We start from the raw sequence: 25,500 nt of genomic DNA on the forward strand, positions 1-25,500 counted from the left end.
TAAGGCCCACCACGCTTCTATTTTATGTTTTCAACAGTATTGAAATGTAATCACTACGTTGACCTATAAAATATTAATGATTTTAATTAATTGAAATAAACCTACTTTGACTCTGAAAGTCCAGCTTGAAGGGGAAGGTGAAATACTCATTTGTGTGTACTGAAAGATAATATATATATATATATATATATATAAATATATGTGCAAAGTTCAACAGTTTACCAACTAAATGCACTACTATATACATGTTCTTGTACATGTCAATGCATGACACAATGTGTGCTGTTTCTAAAGCAATAATATGGCTACCTTAGCCAAAAAATAATTTGATAAACCTATTTACAAAAAAGGTAAAAGCAATGAAAATTGTTATAAAATGCTTTAATAAATAGTTTTCTGAAAGTTATTTTAAGAACATGTCAAACAAAATGCGTTAAACATAAGAAGTTCCTGCAAAGCTATTTCTGCATTTATGTATAAAATAATTATTTTCAAACATTCATGTTCATGTTGTTCATTGGCCAAAGTTTATACTTTCAGATAAGAACCTCTTTTCACTGGTAGGTTAACTAAACATATGTAGTGTTACATTTTTCCATTTTTCCAGTAATTAAAATAAACCTATAGCTTACCCACTGAGTAACAATAACAAGGCTTTAAAAAGGTCAAAACAAAATGCACAAGCCTTAGTTACGATCAATCATATCTCATGAGGTAATCCATCTTTTGAGTATGCCAACCTTTTCCCTAAAGAGTTCAAGGACTACACATTAACAGAAAAGAGTGAGGAAAATATTGTTCCCTTCATTGGGCCTGAACTGAAAGCAACAAAATATATAAAATAAAAAAATAAACATAATGTAATACCACATGTAAATAACATATTCACAAAGGAAAGAGAATCACCTTCCTAGGTTGCTAAGTTTTGCAGTTGTGCTGTGAGCACAATAGGTTTGCTAGACAAATCGGACTAGGAGGCAAATAAACTCTTTATAATCTATTTACACATAATGGTTTCTGTCACAATGCGAATACAAACAGATTCCTAACATTGATTATATTAACGGTGGTTTCTAAATCTGGACATCATACAAAAGGAAAAAAGGTCTTAAAAGAAAGTCATAAAACGTTTTCAGCAACATAAATTAAAAAGGAATGGCATGTCAAAAAAAGACCAAAATATTTTAAGTTATTAAATCAAATATACAGAGCGATTCATTTATTATTTACATATTTACAAAATGCACTTTCACAATTAGAAAATAAACAGTGTATCTATGAGATGCACCTCTAGGTTTGCTTGTAATTCTGCAATATCAGTAGGGCAGTCTTTGACAGTTGCTATAGAAAAGTTTATTCTCAAAGGCACTTGTCACATGCTTCAATACTGCAATCCTAATAGTATTTTGAAGTAAATAAAAGGTCACTTTTTAACCACAGTTGAATGATCTCTATTGGGTTTGTTCCTGTTACGAAGTATGCAAGGCAAATTTAATAAAACTTATAGAAGCAACTAACGTAACAAGTGCAGTGAGCTGCCGTTAATAAAAATTTGAAGTCAAGAAAAAAGTTCAAGTTCACACATTTTCCTCAACCAGGAGGTTTTAAAGCCACCATTAAATTATAACATGTAATAAAAGGAAATACATTCTGTAAACAATGTACAATCTCTTGTAATAAACTTTACACAATATATTGAAAATACAGTCACACTTTCTTTTCTCTGCTTTCAAGCAGATAAGTAAACTTTACAAAAATAGCAACTATCAAAGAACACTCCGTTTTTGCTTACCTGACAGTCATTGAATAATTTATACAAAGGCTAAAGAAACAATAAAAAATAAACATTTTTACATAAAATAAAAAATTAACATTGACTCCAGATATTTTAGTCCTTAATGCAATGGAGATGTCGCCTTTTCTCTCCCCTCCCCATCTTGTAGTGTAGGCACAATGTCTACTGTTAAATGCAGTCTTTACCTCCTTCAGTGTGATTCATTCACATTTTTAACACATCTGTTGTCCAGTTTGCTGGTGCTTGTCCGATGTGGTTTTTTTATTTGGGAGCTCTCAGAAGTGTCCACATTCCCCTTTAAAAAGGTTTTTGGGCACGTATGTGAGAAGTTTTTGTCCTCATCTATTACTATAACCTCTCCCTCTAGGTGCTCCTCTTTCTCCTCTTCTTCTGAATCAAAAGTTCTTTGTGAATGAGAGATGAAACTTTTGCATTCATACTGATTGTCTTTGTTACTGTAAGGCTTGTCTATGGGATTCCTTATATGAGTTAAAGACTCCCGCTGATTATTTTGTTCTTCTGGTCTTCGCTCCCTCTCTTTTCTTCTTTTTCGAGTCCACCAAACACAAATGATAATGCAAGTCAGCCATACAACACCGAACACAGCACATAGTACTGGCACCAAATACACTGCAAAAAAAATCAAAAAAATCATTAAGTTCATGGAAATGTATTTAAAAAAAGGTATCAACTCGAAGGTAATGCCCGTGAATGATAAAAAAAATCAATACTGTGCCTCAATTCTGTTCAAAGAGAGCAAATATGTCATCTGCTCATGAATAGTGACTTGTTGTTATGTTAGATTAAGTCCATTTGGCACTACTACTAGAATAAATTACTTTGTGACTGTAATCTGGATGAATCTTGAGAAAGCAACCATCATCGGTTGTCCTTCGTAACAAAAACACAATAGCTTGTGTTCTCTTCTACACAGCCATCTCAAGTATATCACACGATTATTTTCCCCTTGTGTCGGAAAATAATTTGGTGTGGTGACACAAATAAACTCTTACTTTGTTGCAGGCATATTAAAGGCATATTAATGGAATAAACCTAACAGCAGACATGAACACGGTGGCAGGTATTAGTAGAGTAAAATTAACAAGAGTTGGCATAAGACTGAGAGCTATAAATCCTGAAAGGAAAAACCTTCTCTGATAAGTAGTATCAATTTCAAACACATACTGAGGACTGGATAGATGGCATCTCTGTCACACAGTAGTCAAATGTAAAAGATGCAGGAACGGAAAACAAGCACCATGGATTCAATTTCATAGGATTATATAACAAAAAAATGACAGAACAAATACATATAATGAATAAACTTAAAATAAAGTGACAAATTAACGTCATATAAAAGCACACAATATAAAATGTAATCAGAGTAGTTTCTTTCTGTCCTTTAACATATTTAGGAGATGTAAGAAGAGCACCATGTCTGTCATATATACACACCAGCTAATGAAATAACATTCAGTGGATGAGTGCAAAATCATTTTTGTCATCTCTTTTAAAATAAATTCCAGGCTATCATTGCTTTTTCCCCAAGACTACTAAGGCAATAGTAACCCCTGTAATTTTTAGCACCACAAAACTGGAAATTTGTAGCCTTTTGCGATAGGAAAAAAAAAGTTATTATTGATAAGGGTTTTTAGTGTCTCAAGGACAAGTTACTTACCTTCGGTAATGATATATCTGTAAGAAACTTAGGTTAGTTATAGATTCCTTAGCTTAGAATTACCCCCAGGCGACAGACTGGATCCGTAAAGTTTTTCGTCAGCAGTACAGCTGAGCGTCAAAAGGTGGCCTTGATCGACTCTTCGTCGATGGGATGACGTTGCGGTAGCTACATAGATGCCGCCCTCGCGCACGGACGTTAGTTCTGTACATGACTTTCCACGCCAGAAGCGCAGAGCCATGCAAGACACTGGCGCACAAAACTAGGGCCCTGAAAGGAAGTCCTTAACCCTAGAAGTCAGTTCGCCGAACAGCGAGGATGGGTGGGGCAGTACGGAATCTATAACTAACCTATGTTTCTTACAGATATATCGTTACCGAAGGTAAGTTTCTTGTTCATATGAAAGAAACAGTTAGTTATAGATTCCTTACCTTAAAATTGATTTCCCAGTAATACCAACCCCCAGAGGTGGGTCTCCGAACTAAGTTCACACCAGAAAGTCCTGGAGAACAGAACATCCAAAGAAGCTGTCTCTCCGGACTTTGCTGTCCAGGCAGTAGTGCTTGATGAACATGTGCATAAATACCCACGTAGCTGCCTGACAGATTTCATTAAGGGGGACTCCCCGTCCCAAAGCAGTAGTACCTGCTGTCGCCCTGGTGGAATGGGCGCGCAGCCACACTAGAGGCTCCTTCTTCGCCAAAGAATAGCATGCCTTGATACATAGACCGACCCACCTTTAGATGGTCCGTTTATGCACGGCCTGACGTTTCTTAGCGCCCGCGTAACCAACAAAGAGCTGGTCGTCCACCAGGAATTGTTTGGTGCGATCCAAGTAGAAGGAGAGCGCACGTTTTGGCTCCACACGATGGAGCCTCTCTTCCTCTTTTGAAGGATGCGGAAAGAAGTTGGGCAAAGTGATTGCTTGGCCAATATGAAAAGAAGTGACCACCTTGGAAGAAAGGAAGGTTGAGTTCTGAAGACGACCTTGTCCAGATGAACAGCCAGAAACGGCAACTTGGAAGAAAGAAATTGTAGCTCATTCACCCTGCGTGCAGAGGTGATGGCCACCAGAAAGGCAGTTTTCAAAGTGAGAAGTCTGAGAGGACAGTTAAAGTGGCTCAAAGGGAGCGCACATAAGATATATAAAAAACAAGTTCAAGTCCCACTGGGGCATTACGAAGGGAACAGGAGGAAATAGATGAGTAATGTCCAGGGGACTTGAAAACAGAAGGCTGATCAGGGAGCCTGAGGACGGTTGAAATGGCTGAAAGGTAGCCCTTAAGAGTGCCAAGAGCAGAGCCCTACTTGGCCAAAGATAGGAGGAACAAGAGAACCTCAGAAAGAGGGGCAGAAAGGGGATCCACAGCCTTTGCTGTGCACCATTCCACCTATTTCTTCCATCTGCAGACATATATCTTCTTAGTGGAGGGACGCCTGGCTGCCAAGATTACTTCACAGACTTTGGGAGGTAGGTCAAACAACGTCAACTGCAGCCGCTCAATCTCCATGCAAGGAGGTGGAGGCTGGACAGGTTTGGGTGGAGGACCGTCCCTTGCTGCTGCGACAGAAGACCCTCCCGAAGAGGCAGTCGGATCGGAGGATCAATGGCCATGTTGAGCAGCTCAGGATACCTGACTCTTCGTGCCCAATCCGGAGCCACAAGAATCACTTGGGCGCAGTCGCGCTTGATTTTCTTCACACTCTGGGCAGATGTGGTATAGACCAAAAGGCGTACACAAGACTGCAACTCTACTCGCGACGAAAAGCGTCACCTAGCAAGTGGCGCCTTGGAAATTCAAAGAGAGAATTGCGCGTTCCCTTCAGTGACAAATAGATCTAACAAAGGCTCTCCCCACTGCTGAAAGAGAACTTGCACCACCTCCGAGTGAAGACGCCATTCGTGATTCATCATGTACCTGCTGCTGAGTTCTTCCGCCCTGGTGTTCAGTGAACCAGCCAGGTGTTGAACCACCAGGGATATGCCCTGATGTTCTACCCATGTCCAGAAGTGGAATGCCTCTTGACGTAACGTTCACGACCCCACCCCGCTCTGTTTGTTGCAGTACCACATGGCGGTGGTGTTGTCTGTGAACACCTGCACTACTCTTCCCTGGACAGAGGGAAGGAATGCTTTGAGTGCAAGATGAATCGCCTGAAGCTCCAGAAGGTTGATGTGGAGCCCGGACTCCACTGGAGACCAGAGGCCTCTGATCTCTTCCTCTCCCATGTGGCCGCCCCATCTCAGAAGGGATGAGTCTGTCACCACTGTGTGTTCTGGTTGGGGAAGGGAAAGGGATCTGCTGTTGACCCAATCCTGGTTCGTTAGCCACCATTGCAATTACTGTGCAGTGCCCTCGGAGATCTGGACAAAATCTCACAGATTCCCCTGATGCTGCGCCCACTTGAACTTCAGGTCTCACTGCAGAGCCTGCTATGCCACCTGGCATGCTCAACCAGCAGGATGCAGGAGGTCAATGAGGCCCAGCAGCCTCAGGGTCACCCTGACCGAAACCCGGGATAGAGGCTTAAAGATCGGAATCATAGCCTGAATATCCCGGACTCGCTATTTGGGAGGATAAACCAGAGACTGCATCGTGTCCAGAACCGCTTCGATGAAGAGGAGCTTCTGAGAAGGGTTCATGTGTGACTTTGGCACGTTGATGGAGAACCCTAGCAAATGCAGGAGGTCGGCCATACTCTGGAGGTGGGAGAGGACAGTCTAGGGTGAGCCCGCCTTCAACAGCCAGTCGTCGAGATAGTGGAAGACTGGAACCACTGATCTGCAAAGATGAGCTGCGACCACTACCATCACTTACGTGAACACCTGTGAAAGTGCTCGTGGCCTACTGTGAACCGCAGGTAACGCCGGCAGGAAGTGAATGTGAAAATAAGCGTCCTGCAAGTCCAACTCTACCATCCAGTCTCCAGGGTCGAGGGCAGACAAGATCTGAGCGAGCGTGAACATTATGAACTTCACCTTCCGGAGGAAGCGGTTGACGTCCCCAAGATAGGACGCAGGCCTTTGTCCTTCTTGATCACCAGAAAGTAGTGGGAATAGAAACCACAACCTACTTCTGGGGCAGAAACGCGCTCAATGGCACCCTTGGCCAACAGTGCTGAAACTTCCTGTTGGAGAAGGGCCTGGTCATCCTCCACCAATGCAAAGGTACTGAGGTGACATGGAGGGAGGGGTAGTTTTGAAGGGGAGAGAGTAGCCCCTTCGGACTATCTGCAAAACCCACCTATCCGACGTGATGGTGCGCCAGTGGGGGAGGTAATGGCGGATCCTGCTGCCCACAGGAATTTGGTGTCCCAGGAAGGTCAGACTACGAGGGTTTGGAGGCTGATGTAGAAGGGGCTGTGGTGGACTAGTCCGCCCTCTGGCCCCCAGAACCATGCTGGTTGTTCCCACGGCCCCGCCCGTGCTGGGGCTGAACAGTCTGCGCCGGCCTGTGGCTCTGGGTGGGACATAGTGGGGTACCCCTTCCTTAGCCACAAAAGAAGGCAGACTGTGCAGGGCGGGTGGTGGAGAGGCCCAAGGACCTGCCCGTAGCCCGAAAGTCCATAAAGCGCTCTAGCACGCGGTCTGCCTTGTCGCCGAAACTGCGACGGCCATCAAAGGGCATGTCCGTAAAGGTGGATTGGACAGCCCCAGAAAAATCAGTCTAACGCAACCAGGCGTAGTGTGTTGGCGGCATCCGGCCCACAGCGATGTTAAACTTTGCTGCATCTCTCCACTAAGCAACTGCACAGGAGAGCAGGGCCCGGGCCTCCTACGGGCACTGAGGCAGCACTTGTGCCACCGTACCCCACAGGGAGTAGGAATAATGGGACAACAGACATGGGTTGTTTACCGACCGCAGCCCCAAGCTGGAGGAAGAAATCATCTTCTTCCCAAGTTCGTCCAGCTTTTTGGATTCCCTATTGGGTGGAGCGTTAGGGAAGGCGCCTTTAGATTTAGAGGCTTTGACCACCAAGCTCTCAGGGGTGGGGTGTTGGGAGAGGAAAGTAGGTTGCCCGGGGCTGGGCAGTGGTGTCGGGCAATCATCCTGTCCAAAGGAGCCCCTGTGTTGGGCCTGGACCACGTGCCCAAACGGATGTCTGTGAGGGCTTCATTAAACGGCAGCAGGGGCTCCAAAGAGCTCGCTGCCGGTTGACGGACCTCTGTCAGGAGGTTAGCCCTGATTGCCACCGTAGGTAGCTCGAGGTGGAGAGCCTCGGCCACCCTACGCAACACCACTGTGTATGGTGCTCCTTCCTCCGTAGCTACGGTAGGAGCAGACAACATGCCTTGGTCTGGGGAAGTATCCAGACCACTGGCTTCCCCCAGTTCCTTTCTCCAGTCCGGATCGTAATCTCACTGGTCTGTTAAAGGGTCACAAGACCCCTCCCAGGCTTCCTCACCCTCCTCTGGCTCCCAATCTGGCTGAAAAGGGCCAGGGTGGAACACAGAGACAAAAGTACCCATCAACTTCGGATCAGGCGTCAGTTGACACTCTGTGTCCACATTGGAGCAGAAGGCAGGAGCCCAGCCGGCGTCGGCTGCGGACGTGGTGCTGGTGGAATCTGCGCCGGTGGAGGTGTAATGAGGGAGACAGGCGGCGATTCGGATCCAGGCCTGGATCCAAGGGGGCCCTGCTGTGCAGAGGCCGAAGCCGCCGGCGTTGAAGGCCTAGGACCTCTAGCTGAGTCAACGGGGCCTGAAGGTGTGCCGGGGGAGTCGAGTTGCCCAAGAATGGTGTGCATCGCTTCGTAAAATTGACAAAGCTGGGCAGGGTTCACTCCTGGTCAGGCCGGAGTTGACCCTGAAGGTTCTGCATGTGGAGCCACAGGAGGTGCACCACCCGCACCCTTCATCGCGCCGGCCGACGGACGAGGGGAAGTCGAAGAGCGACAATGCTTCTTCGACTTCTTCCTGTGCTTCGACTTACCTGACCAGAGTGCGAAAACTTAGAATGATGGTGATTCCGCGATCGGTCCCTCGACCTCCCACGTGACCGGGACCTTGAGTGACGTGGAGCCGACTGCTGGGCCTCAAGGAGCTTTCGGGACCGCTCCTGCAAAGACTTCGGGGCCATGGCTGGGCAGTCAGAGCACGACTTGGGGTCGTGGTCGCACTCCAGGCAGTAGAGGCACATGAGGTGCGGATCCGTCACCAACATCAGTTGGGTACAAGAACCGCTTGCCTTGAAGCTGGGCATCCCTTGTGCACCAGGTCACAAAGTCAGTCAAAAAATGACTGGGGGTACGGCTCTCTCCGGATCTGCGCTTGCTGGCGCGGAAAAAAAAGAACCAACGTCAGCACTCCAGGGGAGCACCTAAGTTGAGGAGTGTGGCTCACTGATTAGAGCGGCAGACCCTGATGCAGAGGTCTGGCCCGGGACCAGGGTTCAATTCGCGACGCGGCAGGGTCCTGAGCCCAAAAATGTCCACGGACTCGATAATTCTCGCCTCGGTGCCTATTCTAATCATGGGGTCCCACACTGCAACTCTGGGCAATAGCTTGCTTAATCTCCACTACGGCGGCCCACCCGCTGCGGGATGCCTGGCTTTCACCTTGGGGATGCCCAGTAGGGGTTATCTCACAGGGAAAAAGCCAGGACGGGTTCCCAAGGCAAGCGCCTTGATGCCTCCGGGTGATACGTGCGCTATATAAGTCGCAATACATGTAGCTAGCGCAACGTCATCCCGGCAACCACAACATCAGCAACGGAGCAGAGTCAACCGATGCCACCTTCCGATGCCCAGGGGTACTGCTGTCGAAAAACGTTCAGGATTCAGCTGGCGCCTGGGGGTAATTCTAAGGAAAGGAATCTATAACTAACTGTTTCTTTCAGATACAGAACTATCCTTTGTCTGTATATAGCATGAGGATTTAACCGTACCCTGAGAATTTTGTCATTTAGAGTCCAATTGTATCACCACTGCACGTCTGGTCCTCTTTGTTTTAGTCCTCTGTTCTGTAAATTATTACTTCAATATTCATAGCAACCACAAATACATGGGAGGCATGCAACTTTTAAATGGCGTGCATTACAAACAAAGATCTCCATTTTAGGGGCCGATTATGATGCCGGACGGACCAGAGTCTGTCTGGCATCGTTCTAGAACTGGAACCAAATGACCTCCAGTCGTCTTTTTCAGAGCAGAAATTAGGATGTGACCGAACCCTGTTCTGTCGCAATCGGATAGTTTGCTATACTAGCATGCGTTCCGAACTGAATGCATGCTCTCATAGCAAAGATCAGGGGTGCAGTTCATCTTTGCACCCCGTGGCAGGCACCTCAAGGTGCCTTCCACCAGGTGTAGGGATCATAGTGCCCCCTAGGCGGCCATAAGGCGGCCTAGCACCCATGGGGGCCCTCCAAAGCAGTTTCCCAATGCCTTTTCGTGCTGGAAAGGCTGGCACAAAAATGCAGTGGGAAACTGCCATCGTAATCCCTCGGCTGGAAAGAGCCGGCTGGGGGATTACTGTGGGCCTTCCGAATGGCAGACAGGCTCTCTGAGCATGTCGTAAGCAATTCAGGAAGCTGATTCGGATACCCTTCTGACTGAGCCCGTCGAAAGCGGCTGGTCGGGAGGGAATCTGAATAAGTGATTATGATGCGGGCAGGAGGGCTTTGACCGACGGTTGGAGCCCTTCGTGCCCGCATCGTAATCGGGCCCTAACTCTACATTGCTCTTTGAAAAAGGAACTCCACATCATTGAAGGAGGAAGAATCATGAGAGGCAAATTTAGCCTAATGAAAATCTCCAAAATTTAAAAATTCAAACCTCTGCATCAGTTTTTCTCCTGCCGGACACTAAGAATATGAAATCAACTAACTGATGAACTCAATCCTAACCTACTATCCTGCAGAAAAGCTTACCTTTGCAGAGTTAACTTAAAGGACTAAGGAACTGATGTCCTAAATCTCGATCTGTGATAAGTGGTCACAAGTTGTGCACAGACGTACGCATGTACATGTACAAAAAGAGTGGTTCACAAAATTCCAAATCACAGTGGGTGACAATCAGACATACCTCATAAATATAAATGAGGGTGATAGGTCACAAATTGTGAGTCACCACCATCCCTGTGATGGCCAGCTATAGCCTGCAGACCACAATGTCTCTGATTATATTATATTTAAATGGAACTCGTTTTTTTTAAATAAAGACCGTTTTGTTTTTTTTAAAAAAACCTGCCTTCAAAAGCTACTTTTTTCCCTATAAAAACAGACCTTTTTTTACATTCACCAAGGAGAAGGTATATCAATGGGAAGCTTTCATTTTTGTGAATGTGTTATCACCCCCAACTCAGTAACTTTTCAATGTTTTGTGACGAGTATTGTCGCAAAAAAATTAATCATACCATAATTAACTGGTATTTGGAAGGAACGCGCTAAACACAGCCTTTTCAGATAGCAATTTGCTATCAGTTCCTGAATCCATTTTGAGAATGGAGACATGCTACTGAATCCCAAAATGGGTCTCTTAGATTTCCATTCTGAGGTTGCAAACCTTGTAACTTTGCAAATCGCATACTTTGCAGCCGCAAAATGGCTTTGAACATCAGGCCCCCATCTGTTAAAGAAGTTGGGCTTAAAACGTCTTAACTGCGCTGGGCGCAGACACTAGTGGTGTGTGTCATGGAAACCAGTTCAAGGCACACCTTGTCTTACATTATCACATAACCTATGTTTATAGGAATATTACTTTCTCTGTAACCTGCCAGCTCAGTGTTCAAAGTTGTAAAGTCTGAAATGTAAACAATGATCAAACTGCTTTTACTCTTATGCCATCATTATCTAACATACTTTGAGATTATTCTGCAAACAGCAGTAACCATTTAAACTTACCCGAGGATGAAGGGCCCACAACAATGGTTTCTACTTTCACTTCTGTAACTGCCAGCATGACAGTACTGTTTTGTCGTTTGGTGATGGCGCCAACTACTGCATTCGCTGCATTCTGAATTATGTTGTTGTCTTCTTCATTTGGATGTGAAAAGAAAGACTACGACAAAAAAGGTGTTGGCATTATACATATGAATATTTAATATCGACTTAGAAAAAATAAGCCTCTAGCAATTTGGGTCATCAATATAATGTCATGCTACCATTCTTTTAAACCAATGGATCGCAGAAACGTTTACCAAAACGAGTTCAATCAACCAAATTAAGCTTTATTCGGTTTTTGAAAGAAAAAAACATAAAAGCAAAGCACCATAAAATAAGACATCAGTTAAAATCCAATCGTCAATAATACAGATAAAAATGTACATACAATATAAAAACATAAAAACAATTCAGAATGAGCAGACACAATACGGTACACTTATTTCTCAACCTTACAGTAACTTTCAGAAAACTAAATGCATAAAACATTATAATCTCACAGAAACAACTGTAGATACATAAGGGCCGATCAGACTTGAGATAAATTTGCCCTTTTAAGAATAGGAATAATGTACGCCATCCAGGGCATCACATAAAAATTACAAAACACAGTAAAGTGCAGGATATCCTGTGGAGGCCTACTGTCGCAGCTGCAGGATGTAAGTTTGTAACCCCTACTCCTACTACAAGGATAAGTCAGCAGAAAGGGCAATAAGTCTAGCCGGAACATCGGTAACAAAAAACGATCATAGCTACTTTTAACAAAAATAAGGTACGGCTCTGTGGTTGGCACAGTTTTCAGCATAATATCCTTGGGCACAGCGCTTCGCTAGAGCAATCTCTTCTTTAGCCATGAATGTCTGCCTAAAGAAGTGTTCTTTACCTATTTGCTGTCAGCTCTACATATCACGTCTGGGGTACTAAATAAGTTTCCATTGCCTAAACTCTGAAAGGAGTCCCTAATGTACTTAAGCCACAGGATATGAACTGAGTAATCGAGGGACAAACAGTCCTTTAAAATCTCCTTCAAATCTAGGGCCTTATCCATATATCCATCCACAGAGAAAGAGGGTAAAAGGGCGTGATATCGGTTATGTAACCCTCCGAGAATGTCCGTAATGCACTGAGAATTTAGGGGCGCTTCGGGGGACACACAGGAGCGGTCTCAAAAAAGAATTTTCCACTGTCTGCAATTCAACCTGTTTAACATGTCCCCAGATTTCACTCCTGTAAACTACTTTGGAGATACATTTGGTGCTGTAAATCTGCAATAAGGTCCCAGCCTTGAGGCAAAATTAAAAACAGCTGTTTGCCCAGATTAAATCCTCCTTCTTCCTACTAATAAGGGGGTGTCAGCTCATTGCAGAATCAAACAGCAAGCCCAGGTATGAAAACACCCTAGTCTTTGGAAGGACACAGGGCCCAAAATTAAACTTAGACGATTTTGTAGAACGAGGACCCAGAACCATCACAAAATATATTTCTATTTTAACTGATAGGTCCAGCTCCTCTATAAAATTAGCAAAGGAGTTCATCGGAACCTGCAAGTCTCCAATGGTTTAGGCCATGAGAACCACATCATCCGCATTTAACAACGGCAGACAACAGGACCCCACTTGCAGACAATCTGATTTTGTGACAGCCAGTGCTTGTTCTAGTTTATTAATGTAGAAATTAAACGGAAATGGGGAGAAAATACAACCCTGTCGTACTCCTCTTTTAATATGGAAGCAGAGGTACATTTTAAATCTTTAGAATAGCATACCAATGCCATGGTGTCCCTGTGAAGATCCCTTAAAAATAGAACAATGTCCCAAGCCACCCTCATGGACAATATGATCTGCCACAGCTTTGTTTGACTGACCCTATCGAACGCAGATGTGCGGTCCATAAATGCTGCGTGGATTGAGCAGGGACGAGCAACAGTATATTTACTTAGGACAAAATACAGGTTCAAGCTCTGATCTACTGTTCACCTCCCTGAGCAAAAGCCTTACTGGACTTCAGATAAAACGTTATTTTCATCAGCTCATGCGGAAAGTCTAACCAGGAGAATGCGCCCCAAAATCTTCACTGCTGAATTAAACAAAGAAATGAGCCAATAACAATGAGGGCTGTCTCTATCCCCCTTTTTTAAAACGGGTACTATGATAGACAGCGCCCATGACTGTAGGGGGCCTACCATCACTGAAGCATTAATAAGGGTGGTCAAAACTGGGGCCCAAATCGCGATGTCGTTAATATAAAGATTATGTAGAATTCCATCAGGACTTGGGGGCTTTTTCTTAGTTATCCCCATAATACCCTTCCTGACTTTCTCGAGAGAGAATGTGAAAGTTGCAGCTCTTTCCACCTTGCCCTCCTGTATTTAGTAGGACCTGAGTTGTAGGTTTCTTCCAAAAACAAAAAAAGTTGTTCAACTTGCAAAGGACATGCATGATATATGTGGTTGCCACTCTGAAATACTTTCCCTACTAAGAATCTGTAATAATCCTCTAGAAAATTCCCTTTCAATGTTGAAATAACACTCAAACAAAATCAATGGATCCATGAAAAGAGGATACTGGATTGGAAGGCATGGCTTTAAGAAAAGGGTGGAAGTAACGTGGAAGCAAGAGTTGTATTTTATTTTGAAAACACAATACACCGTAAATACGCTTTGAACTGGAGTATTTCTTTCTTGCACTATAACCTTCTAATTATATGGTTTCTGAATGTATTCAAAGGTACTGTTTGTTCCACCATGAGCCGTGGGGAATTGTTTACTCAACCATTTGTCAAAAACAAAATTTCAAAGTAATTTGACCACGTGGAGCATACTATCAGTCATCAAATTCCAATATAATGTCTTTAAAGACAGGACCTACTGAAGCATGGGTGGCTACATGGCCAGTTGCTTCACTCTCAACATGCTTGTGTTGAAAGAATTCTGCTCTAAAACATAACTATGCCTGAAACCATAGAAAATCAATATGTAAGGACTGAGTCACCATACCACCTCAGTATCCATGAGTTCTAGTCAGTCTTACCAGAGAAACAAGTGAATTGGCATCCCAGAACACAACACACTCAGCCTTCTCAGGGTTCGCTGTAACAGCACACACACTTTCACTCTCTCACTTGTACTTGTCCACAATAGGGTAACCAGGAGACACAAAGGAAGTTTAGAATATTTATTTAAACTATCATGCTCTGAAATGCAGTATACGTGACACAATTAGAAAACGAAAACATACTTTTACTGTTAGAATGGTTAATAATCCATAGACCATAAAAAGCCCTGTCATTTTATAGAACAGAGGAACCAAAACCCTCCTCCCTTACTACTGAAGCCAAATGATTATATATAAATGATCTCTTAGATTACTGGCTGACCCCTTACCTTAGCATCCTCTGATGGAAGTTCTACATCTAAGCATCTACATCTAAGCACATGTCTCAGAACTCTCTTTCCATGTGTGTTTTTGGCTCATGTGCTCATCTATATATGTGGGCACATAAACAAAAGCTGCATTCTTCTATTATGTCTAGGTGCTAGTGCCTGGCCAGAAAGAATTACAAGGGACATTGTTGTTTGACCTAGTCTAGGGAGTTCAGACTAAATCCCAGGAAAATTGCAGAATGCAAAGAAATATGCAGGTTTCCTTGTGAAAGTTCAATGTGCCACAAAAGCATGTTTATATAGTAACACATGCAAAGGAAAATGAGGCCTTCAACGTGCACAAGAAGGATAACATAGGGAAAACTACAATGTGCCATGCAAGAAACACACAAGACCCTCTCTTTGCTCAGGAAAATAGCACTTGGAAAGATACTAGATATAATAAATGTAATTTGAAAGTAAACACACTCAAAGCCTTGCTCCAGAGATGACTGAAAACTACAATTGGAAGGAAATGTTAATTTGCAAAAATAATCAAATTAAGAGTACCTCCGAGGAATCCAGAATGTCTCTTGCGATTTCGTAGGCCAAAGACTCCATGGATAAATCACACTCCGCACAGAATGATTGGTTAACTGCCCACATTACGAGTGCCAAAGAATAACCATGCTCTCAGGTCTCAACCGATGCTGAGACAGTGACAAAGCAACCTGCGTCCGTGTCAAAAGAGCCTGTATCTTGTGATCCATGTGCCTATGCACACAGCTCCTCAAAGGCCAATGGAAGAGTTCCTGTGTTTCCTGCATGGCCTACATCTCAGCAGATGTAGAGCTATTGTCTCAAGACCCCTTGCATGTGTGCTCATCAAACTAAATCCCAGGAAAAGAACAGAACCCAAAAACATATGCAGGTTCCATGTGAAAGCTCAATGTGGCACAAAAGCAAGCGTGTTTATATAGTAACGTGTGCAAAGGAAAACGAGACCTACAACGTGCACAATTAGGCTAAGACAGGAAAACTTACAGTAGGCCATGCAGGAAGCGCACAACACTTGCTGGTGAATAGCTCCACAGTCCCATGTGCTGAGGTTTTTGTTGTTGACCTCCCATTCTTGGTGGTTGCATCTATTTTTGGACATTCTTCCCGTGTTTTTTCAAATTCAGGTCTGAGATTCCCTCAAAGCCTGCAGGGACCCTGGATTTCTGATGGCGTCTATTCCCCGGAGATGACATGTTGTGTCTAACCCCCACGCCCCCATTCGTTCAGAGCACCTGATACTTACGCCAGCTCTTGACACTTTCTGTATGCTTTAGGGTATTAGCAGTCTTGTGTTTGTGCACCTGGACATCCGACACTACAGGCCCTCAGGGTTTCACTCACTAGTGCTCTGCAGGCTGGCCATTATGGCAGGAATAGCAGTTCGACTTCTAAAATTGGCCACATACTCTTGTAATTGTGACTTACGCCCCTTCAGGTACTGCTATTGGCAGGTGCCTTCTTCCTACAGCCTCCTCAGCCCTTCCTCCAATGATGTGCCTCAGCCACCACCCTTCCTCTTGGGAGGGTGTGATGTCCAATCCTTGAATCTCACAGATCTTCCTATTGTCCGTATATGCTACTGGTTACGTCTGACATTATTGATGAAGCGTAATTTTCAGGATGACGGTGAATAGAGCTCTACTGCAAATTCATGATCAAAACATAGTTATCATTTTCATACATGACTGACCACCTGTAAATCGTGGACTGTGCTCTTTGCACAGTAGTTTTCAGCCTCTTGGCCCCTCTCATTGATGATAACCCGCCATACACCTTAAATTTAGAATGCTGTAAAAAAATGGGGTATTAGTAGAGGGTTGTAGGTACAGATATCCCCACACACGATCTGCGCCAACCATGGCGAAATACTCGAAAATATTGGGGCGAGCTACAAGAGGCTGCATTTACCAGAATGCCAGGGGTGAACCTTGCCTGAGAGGTCAGCGGTGTGCTCCCACATCCTGTTGTCTATTTAAAGTACTCCTGTGAGTCATTGAGCTGACGAGCTTGTGGATGAAGCACCTGCGCGCCAGTGAGAGGTACCAACCTGATATATTGTTTGGCAGCCTACTCAGCAAACCCCAAAATACAAGACTGTATTCTCTATTGATGACGATTAATAAACCAGAAACACGTGTCTAGAGATCAGCACTATCTGCACCAACCTTGGCGAAATACTCGAAAATATCGGAGCGAGCTACAAGAGACTGCATTTACCAGAATTCCAGGGGTGAACCTTGCCTGAGGGGTCAGCCGTGTGCTCCCACATCCTGTTGTCTATTTAAAGCACTCCCGTGAGTCACTGAGCTGACGAGCTTGTGGATGAAGCACCTGCGTGCCAGTGAGATTTACCGGACCCAATATAATGTTTAACAGCCTACTCAGCAAACCCCAAAATACAAGACTTTATTCTCTACTGATGACGATTAATACACCAGAAATACGTGTCTAGAGATTAGCACTATCTGTGCCAACCTTGGCGAAATACTCGAAAATATCGGAGTGAGCTATCAGAGACTGCATGTATCAGAATGCCAGGGGGCGAACCTTGCCTGAGAGGTCAGCGGTGTGCTCACACATCCTGCTGTCTATCATTTTCATACATGACTGACCACCTGTAAATCGTGGAGCCTCTTGGACCCTCTCATTGATGATAACCCGCCATACACCCTAAATTTAGAATGGCGTAAAAAAATTGGGGTATTATTAGAGGGTGGTAGGTACAGACATCCCCACACACCCAAAGCAGGGAAAAGCAAACTTTATCAAACTACCTCCTTTTCTAAAAATATTAAAAAAATGTAATTATATATATATGATGTGATCAAGCTCCGCTTGACGGAGCGAAACGCATCAGGGAGGGCAGCTGCCCGTAATTTGCACAAATAAAATAATGACTGCTTGCACTTCATCGTGTTGAATGGCCCGTTATTGAAACGCTTGACTTCTGGAGAAGAAAGAGGTCGGTACCTGCTTGGTGCCGCTTGAGTTTCAGCGGTTCAGGACTTTCTCTTGAGATATAGATATATATATATATATATATATATATATATATATATATATATATTTATTTATTTACACATCAGACTTCACCAGTCAATTGGACTTTGAAAACATCTCTGGGGCCATGTTTCACATTAAACGTTTACATGTCCTACTTTTAAATACTATGCACTTTACATTATGGGAAGTAAAGCCTACTTAGGACGACTTTGTAATATTTCACAGGAAGGTTTACACCTGTAAAAAAGGGGCTATTTTGACAGGTCATCTTCATAGTTTTAACACTGCACACCCAGGCCACAGATGATTGGCCTACAGTCTTTGTGAGTTTGATTTTTTTTAAACAAATATGTCTGGTGCGCGGCCATGAGAAACATCATGGACATGCACCAAACGTTTTGTGCTTTTACAAGAGCTGATGTGGTAGTGGCTCCTGGAAAGTGACAGATTGTTGCAGGGCTTGGGGTGCTCTTTTAGTCTGACGGGTGACAGTACGGCTGAGGTGGTAGTGAAGTTGGAGCTGCCCGCCTGTTCTAAATTACCCAAGACTGATTTGCATATGGCTGATGTCGGTCTGGAGTGGGTGAAATATTATACAATCGTCAGTGGCTGAGATGAATTCAAGCATTTTTTCCATAAAACTGGATCCACCACTTCACTGGGACTAACAGTATACATTAGAAATTCTCAAACTATCCTTTCAGAGCTACCATACTTCATTAATAGCAAAAACGAAACATATGAACTTCTATACAACACTTTAAAAGTTTCAGCAGTCGAAGTATTGGCTTAAAATCATGATTCACTGTATCAAGGGGGAAACAGTTACAATAGTTGCAACTTTAAGTTTCCCTCTTATATTTTCTTCAGACATTTAATTGATAGAATATTGATAGAATTTTAAATTTCGTTTTTAGCGAGTGGTGAATAGGACCTTCAGTTAAATCAGCTTTGTGTTGAGATTCAAAGAATTATCAGCAAGTTATTTGGGGTATTTAGCAACAGATCTAATGGCAAAATTAGTTGCTCTCTTTATTGGTCATGCAGAAAGGCTAGTCCTGTTATCATAACCAATACATCCTCTGGGCAGTCCTTTAAGTTGAGTCACAATATTCTGTTATACTACTACCAGATAAAGTATGCCTGAAGTACTGAAGCAAAGGAAGTTTCACGACTCTGGAGGCAATCGTATCTGGAATAAATCTGTTGTGGGTGATTTCACAAGTAACTCCACACCAAACCATAAGCATAGCAGAACCACAATTATCTGGGTGCTAACATAGGTAAATATTACCAGCGGTTGGAGAAACCTTTTCCCAAACCGAGTGAAGTCATTATCACCTATTATCACGCAGCTCTGCATCATACCCAGTACTCTTAATGCTTAAAGTGGGGCTAGCAGCTCTACCACTAAATTATCTTTTGAAGAATAACTAGCAATGTATCCACTTTTGTAGACCAACTCATCCAGCTGAGTAAAATGTTGTCCTAGATAATCATACAGCTTGACAACCTTCAGTTTTCAAGATACATATCAACCAACTTCTTTACGCAATACATATTACCCACTATCACGATCTAGCACTAATGCGGAGCAATATAAAAACTACTAAACGCACAAAGAAAAAAAGGTGTAAAGTTTTCTTAGTTTTGCCCAATATGACCATGTATGTGAAAAACAATTAAACAACTAAAGTTGTAACAAAAGTCTGCGGAGTGAGCCTTCCATTAAAAAAAATATATATATTGAACTGTTTCAACACAAGTACTACAGTTTTGAACATCACCAACTGGAGTTAAATTTGCATTTTAAAATCCATGGTCATGGTGGTTTAGACATGCAGGGTCAATCATCATCTTTCACGAACAGGAAAACAAAGTCGGTCTCATGGTGCGCAGGAAATTTAAACTTTTCCTTTTTTATGAATAATAATAATATTCTACTTTGACATGCAAAAACAGATAGTTTAGAAAGTATAAGTTAACAAGTAAGGAAATCCCCAACCAAAAAAAGCTCCTGTAAAAATGTGCCTTTGGAAACTTTCAAATATGCAATAGGTTTATGTGGATCTATTGTTAATGCTTAGTGATGGACTTTGAGCATGCTTCTTTATCTAAAAAGTCTCCATGTGTTTAAACGAAAGCCCAGCTACGATCAAATGATTGGTACATTTTGAGCGGCCCATTGGTTCCCAAGCCCGATTCAGCAGACTGCTGCGATTACACACAAAAATCATGCCTTTTATTCTGCATTTTCAGATCTCAGGGAGTCACCAAAACGAACAAGTTACTTACCTTCGGTAACGATATATCTGTAAGAAACATTAGTTAGTGTTAGATTCCTTACCTTAGAATATCCCCAGGCGTCAGTCTGGATCCGGAAACTTTTGCGTAGCAGTACCCCTGCGCGTCGGTAGGCGTCGTCTGCAGGCGTCCCCTGCGGCTCCGCGTCCGTCGTCGGCGTCGTGCGCCGTGATGACGTCGCTGGAGTACATAGACGCCGCCTCCGCGCGCTGACGTCAGTTCTTTGCACACAGCTTTTCCGCGCCAGGAGACGCAGAGCCATGAGAGAACCAACACTGGTGCCATGTAAAAACTAGGGCCCTGAAAGGGATGACCTTAACCCTAGGTATCAGTTCGCAGAACGGGGAGGATGGGTGGGTTCGGTAAGGAATCTAACACTAACTAATGTTTCTTACAGATATATCGTTACCGAAGGTAAGTAACTTGTTCATCTGAAAGAAACACGTTAGTGTTAGATTCCTTACCTTAGAATACATACCCCAGCAATACCAACCCCGGTGGTGGGTCTGCGAACCAATACAAAACTACACCAGAAAGTCCTGGAGGACAGAACGGCCAAAGAAGCCATCCCTCCGGACTTGACTGTCCAGGCAGTAGTGCCTCGCAAAGGTGTGCAGCGAGGCCCACGTAGCCGCTTGGCAAATGTCCTGCAAGGGGACTCCCCGGCCCAGGGCAGTAGTAGCCGCCGTGGCCCGAGTGGAATGGGCCCTCAGCCCAACAGGAGGCTCCTTCCGAGCCAAAGAGTAGCACGCTTTGATGCAGAGGACGACCCATCGAGAGATGGTTCGTTTACAAACCGCCCGTCCCTTCTTCGCACCCACGTAGCCAACAAACAGTTGGTCATCCACCCGGAACTGGCGTGTGCGATCCATGTAAAATGAAAGCGCACGTTTTGGGTCCAGACGATGGAGCCGCTCTTCATCCTTTGAAGGATGCGGAGGCGGGAAGAAGGAAGGGAGGGTGATGGACTGCCCGATGTGAAAGGCCGAAACAACCTTGGGCAGGAAAGAAGGTCTAGTCCTCAGAACCACCTTGTCAGGATGAATGGACAGGAAAGGAGGTTGGACAGAAAGAGCCTGGAGCTCACTCACCCTCCTGGCAGAGGTGATGGCAACCAGGAAAGCCGTCTTTAAAGTCAGGAGACGGAGAGGGCAAGAATGAAGGGGCTCAAAGGGAGCACACATCAGGAAAGTTAGAACCAGGTTCAAATCCCACTGAGGCATCACAAACGGAACAGGTGGAAACATGTGAGTGATGCCTTTCAAGAATCGAGTTACAATCGGGGATTTGAACAAAGAAGGCTGATCAGGAAGCCTCAAAAAGGCTGAAAGGGCAGAAAGGTAGCCCTTGATAGTGCCCAGAGCAGAGCCCTGCTGGGCAAGAGAAAGAAGAAACAGAAGAACCTCCGAAAGAGGGGCAGAAAGAGGATCCACAGCCTTTGCTGCGCACCATGCCACAAATCTGTTCCACCGACAGGCGTATACCGACTTAGTGGAGGGACGCCTGGCTGCCAGAATAACATCACAGACTTCAGGAGGCAAGTCAAATGGCCTCAGCTGCCGCCGCTCAATCTCCAAGCATGGAGGTGGAGACTGGACAGGTTCGGGTGGAGGACCGTCCCCTGCTGCTGCGACAGAAGGTCCTCCTGAAGGGGCAGGCGGATCGGGGGACCGACTGACATGCTGAGTAGCTCGGGATACCAGTACCTTCGAGCCCAGTCCGGAGCCACAAGGATAACTTGGGCCCGGTCGCGCCTGATCTTCTTCAGCACTCTGGGCAGAAGTGGTATAGGCGGAAAGGCGTATAACAGACCGCAACTCCACTCGCGCCGAAAGGCGTCGCCGTGCGAGTGCCGTCTAGGAAACTCCAACGCGCAGAACTAATGACATTGCGCGTTCTCTTCTGTGGCGAATAGATCTAACCAAGGCTCTCCCCATTGCAGAAAGATGCCTTGCGCCACGTCCGAGTTCAGACGCCATTCGTGATCCATCGAGCACCGACGGCTGAGTTCGTCCGCCCTGGCGTTCAGAGAACCTGCCAGGTGTTGAACCGTCAGAGTCACGCCCTGACGTTCCAGCCATTGCCAGAGGCGCAGAGCCTCCTGGCAAAGGGTCCACGACCCCACTCCGCCCTGTTTGTTGCAGTACCACATGGCGGTGGTGTTGTCGGTGAACACCTGCACTACACTCCCGTTGACAAAGGGGAGGAATGCCTTCAGTGCCAGACGAATCGCCCGCAGCTCCAACAGATTGATATGGAGCCGGGACTCCGCCGGAGACCAGATGCCTCTGATCTCTGCCTCTCCCAAGTGGCCACCCCAGCCCTGGAGGGACGCGTCCGTCACGACAACGTGCTCCGGTTGGGGAAGGGAGAGGGACTTGCCCCTGACCCAATCGCGGTCCGTAAGCCACCACTGCAGTCGTCTCGCAGTGCCCTCCGAGATCAAGACGTGGTCGGACAAGTTGCCCTGATGCTGGGCCCACTGAAACTTCAGGTCCCACTGCAGAGCCCGCATCCGCCACCTGGCGTGATGCACCAGAAGGATGCAGGAAGCCATCAGTCCCAGCAGCCGCAGCGTCAACCTGACCGAGACTCGGGATAGCGGCTGAAAGATGGGAATCAAAGCCTGAATATCCCGAACCCGCCGTTCCGGAGGATAAACCCGAAACTGCGCCGAGTCCAGAACCGCTCCGATGAAAAGGAGCTTTTGAGAGGGACACAGGTGTGATTTCGGCACGTTGATGGAGAACCCCAGGTCGTGCAAGAGGTCTGCCGTCATCTGAAGGTGGTGGACGACTGTCTGGGGCGAGCCCGCCTTCAACAACCAGTCGTCTAGGTAGGGGAAGACTGAAACCCCTAACCTGCGCAGATGGGCTGCGACCACCGCCATCACCTTTGTGAACACCCATGGGGCGCTGGTAAGGCCGAAGGGGAGCACGATAAACTGAAAGTGCTCCTGGCCTACCGTGAACCGCAGGTAACGCCGGTGGGCCGGCAGGACGGGGATGTGAAAATAGGCGTCCTGCAAGTCCAACGCTACCATCCAGTCTTGCGGGTCTAGAGCAGCCAAGACCTGAGCTAACGTCAACATCTTGAACTTCTCCTTCCGGAGGAAGCCGTTGACGTTCCTTAGATCCAAGATAGGACGTAGGCCCCCCTTGTCCTTCTTGGGCACCAGAAAGTAGTGGGAATAACAACCACGCCCTACTTCTGGCCCAGGAACGCGCTCGATGGCCCCCTTGGCCAAGAGGGCCGTAACTTCCTCCTGCAGAAGTGTCAAGTGGTCCCCCGACACACGGTGGTTCTGCGGTGGCATGGCTGGAGGAGAGGTCTCGAAGGGGAGGGAGTAGCCCCTTCGGACAATTTGCAGCACCCACCTGTCCGAAGTGATCGTGCGCCAGTGAGCGTGGTGATGGCGAACCCTGCCACCCACTGGCGTCACATGGGGCCGAAAGCACGGACTAGGAGGATTTTGGGGTAGATGCTGCGGGGGAAGGTGTGGTCTGACCCCGCCGTTGTCCCCGACCGCCACCACGGCGGTTTCCACGGCCGCCACCGCGTTGGAAGGATTGTTGCGGCGCGTGGCTGGCAGCACGTGTGGGGGCGCCCCTTCCTTGGCCACGAAAGGGACGAAACGAACCCGGTTGCTGACGCTGGGTCGAGAGACCCAAGGACTTGGCCGTGACCCTGGAGTCCTTGAAGCGTTCCAGCGCGTGGTCCGCTTTGTCACCGAACAGGTGACAGCCATCAAACGGCATGTCCATCAGGGTATTCTGGACATCAGCCGAAAAATTGGCGGATCTCAGCCAGGCGTGACGACGAATCGCCACCGTCGTAGACATAGCTCTGCCCAGCGAGTCGGTCGTATCAAGACCACACCGAATTGAATATTTCGCTGCATCTCGGCCCTCAGCCACAGCCTGACCGAGCTTAGCCCGCACCTCCATGGGGCATTCTGGCAGCAGCTCCGCGACCGTATCCCACACAGAGTGGGTGTAGCGGCCCAAGAGGCAGGCGGTGTTGCAAGACCGCAGGCCCAAACTAATGGACGAGAAGACCTTTTTGCCAAACTGGTCATACCTCTTGGATTCCCGGTCGGGCGGGGCCGACGGGAATGCGGACTGGGAGGTCGAGGCCTGGATCACCAGACTCTCAGGAGTGGGGTGGGTAGACAGGTACTTGGGGTCGTCCGGACAAGGACGGTGGCGCCTGGCCACGTTCCGATCAACAGGCGCACCTGAAGCGGGCCTGGACCATGTGCCCAACAGAACGTCAGACAAGGCTTCATTAAACGGCAGCAGAGGCTCCAGAGGGCATGACTGCGGCTTGAAGACCTCGGTGAGGATGTTAGGCCTCACGGCCGCGACGGTGAGCTCAAGGTTTAAGGCCTTGGCAGCCCTCATCAGCACCACAGAATAGGCAGCTCCCTCCACCGATGCCACGGAAGGAGGAGAGATCAAACCAGGGTTAGGGGAGTCGTCCAAACCACTGGCATCCCCCAAGTCACCTGTCCAGTCTGGGTCATACTGGCACTCGCGAGCCAGAGGGTCCTCGGACCCCTCCCAACCTTCACCGTACTCCTCATCCTCTCCGTATTCGGAGTCAATGATGAAGACCGGCTCCTCGGGGTTCATGGGCCCCATCGGCGCCGGGACCGGCGTCGAGCGACGCCCGTCCGGCGCCGCGTCCGGCGTCGGAGAAGGTAAGGGGACGGCGCCGCCCGGAGCCGGCGTCGGAACCCCACCGCCGGCCGGAACCGGCAGCGGAGAACCGGCGCCGCGCGGGGGCGGCGTCGGGGGTAACCCCGATGGCAACGGCGCCGGGGAGGCCGGAAGACCAGCCGGCGCCGATCCCGAAGGCCCCTGCGGCGCCGGGGTCGGAGCCGTCGGCGGCGCCGGGGCCAGAGCACCCGACGGCGCCGAGGCAGGGACACCCGAACCGCCAGGGCCCCCAGACGGTAGCACTGGGCCCGAAGGCGCCGTAGGCCCCGTCGGAGAAGCGAGCGCCCTCATGGCCATGAGGAACGCCTCGATCTCCTCAGGCGTCGCACCATGCCCAGGGACCGGAGGGTATGAGGCAGGCCGCGCCGGCGACTCTCGCGGAGCCGCGGGTTTGGGGTCACCCGAGCCCCCGGCCGCATCGCGCGAGCGTCGGGGGGAGTCGGGGGTACGATGACGACGCCCCGACTTCTTGTGCTTCTTACCTGACGAGGATGACGAGTGGTGTCGACTTCCGGAGCGCCCGGCGCGGCTCCGCGACCGCTCCCTCGAACGCTCTCTCGACCTCCGGCCGGACCGGGACCGCTCCCGGTCCCGACGTGGGGCCGACACCCGGAGCTCCAGTAGCTTGCGGGACCGCTCCCGTCTAGCCTTGTTGGTAAGGGCCCGGCAGTCGACGCAGGAGTCCACGTCGTGGT

General features: G+C 47.0%; 1 protein-coding gene across 2 annotated transcripts in view; it reads right to left on the bottom strand.

Moving 5' to 3' along the window:
- Positions 1-366: 366 nt before the first annotated feature.
- JAG2 (jagged canonical Notch ligand 2) overlaps positions 367-25,500 on the bottom strand; it is a 300,244-nt gene continuing 275,110 nt past the window's right edge. For both annotated transcript variants that reach the window (XM_086937916.1, XM_086937917.1), the window contains 2 exons: positions 11,318-11,474; positions 367-2,425 (listed from right to left, as the gene is read on the bottom strand). In XM_086937916.1, coding sequence (XP_086794042.1) covers positions 1,986-2,425; positions 11,318-11,474 — 597 coding nt within the window. In that variant the 3' untranslated portion in view covers positions 367-1,985. The remainder of the gene's footprint in view (positions 2,426-11,317; positions 11,475-25,500) is intronic.

This window comes from Lissotriton vulgaris, chromosome 9 (assembly GCF_964263255.1).
Source record: "Lissotriton vulgaris chromosome 9, aLisVul1.2, whole genome shotgun sequence".
NCBI classification, from domain to species: Eukaryota; Metazoa; Chordata; class Amphibia; order Caudata; family Salamandridae; genus Lissotriton; species Lissotriton vulgaris.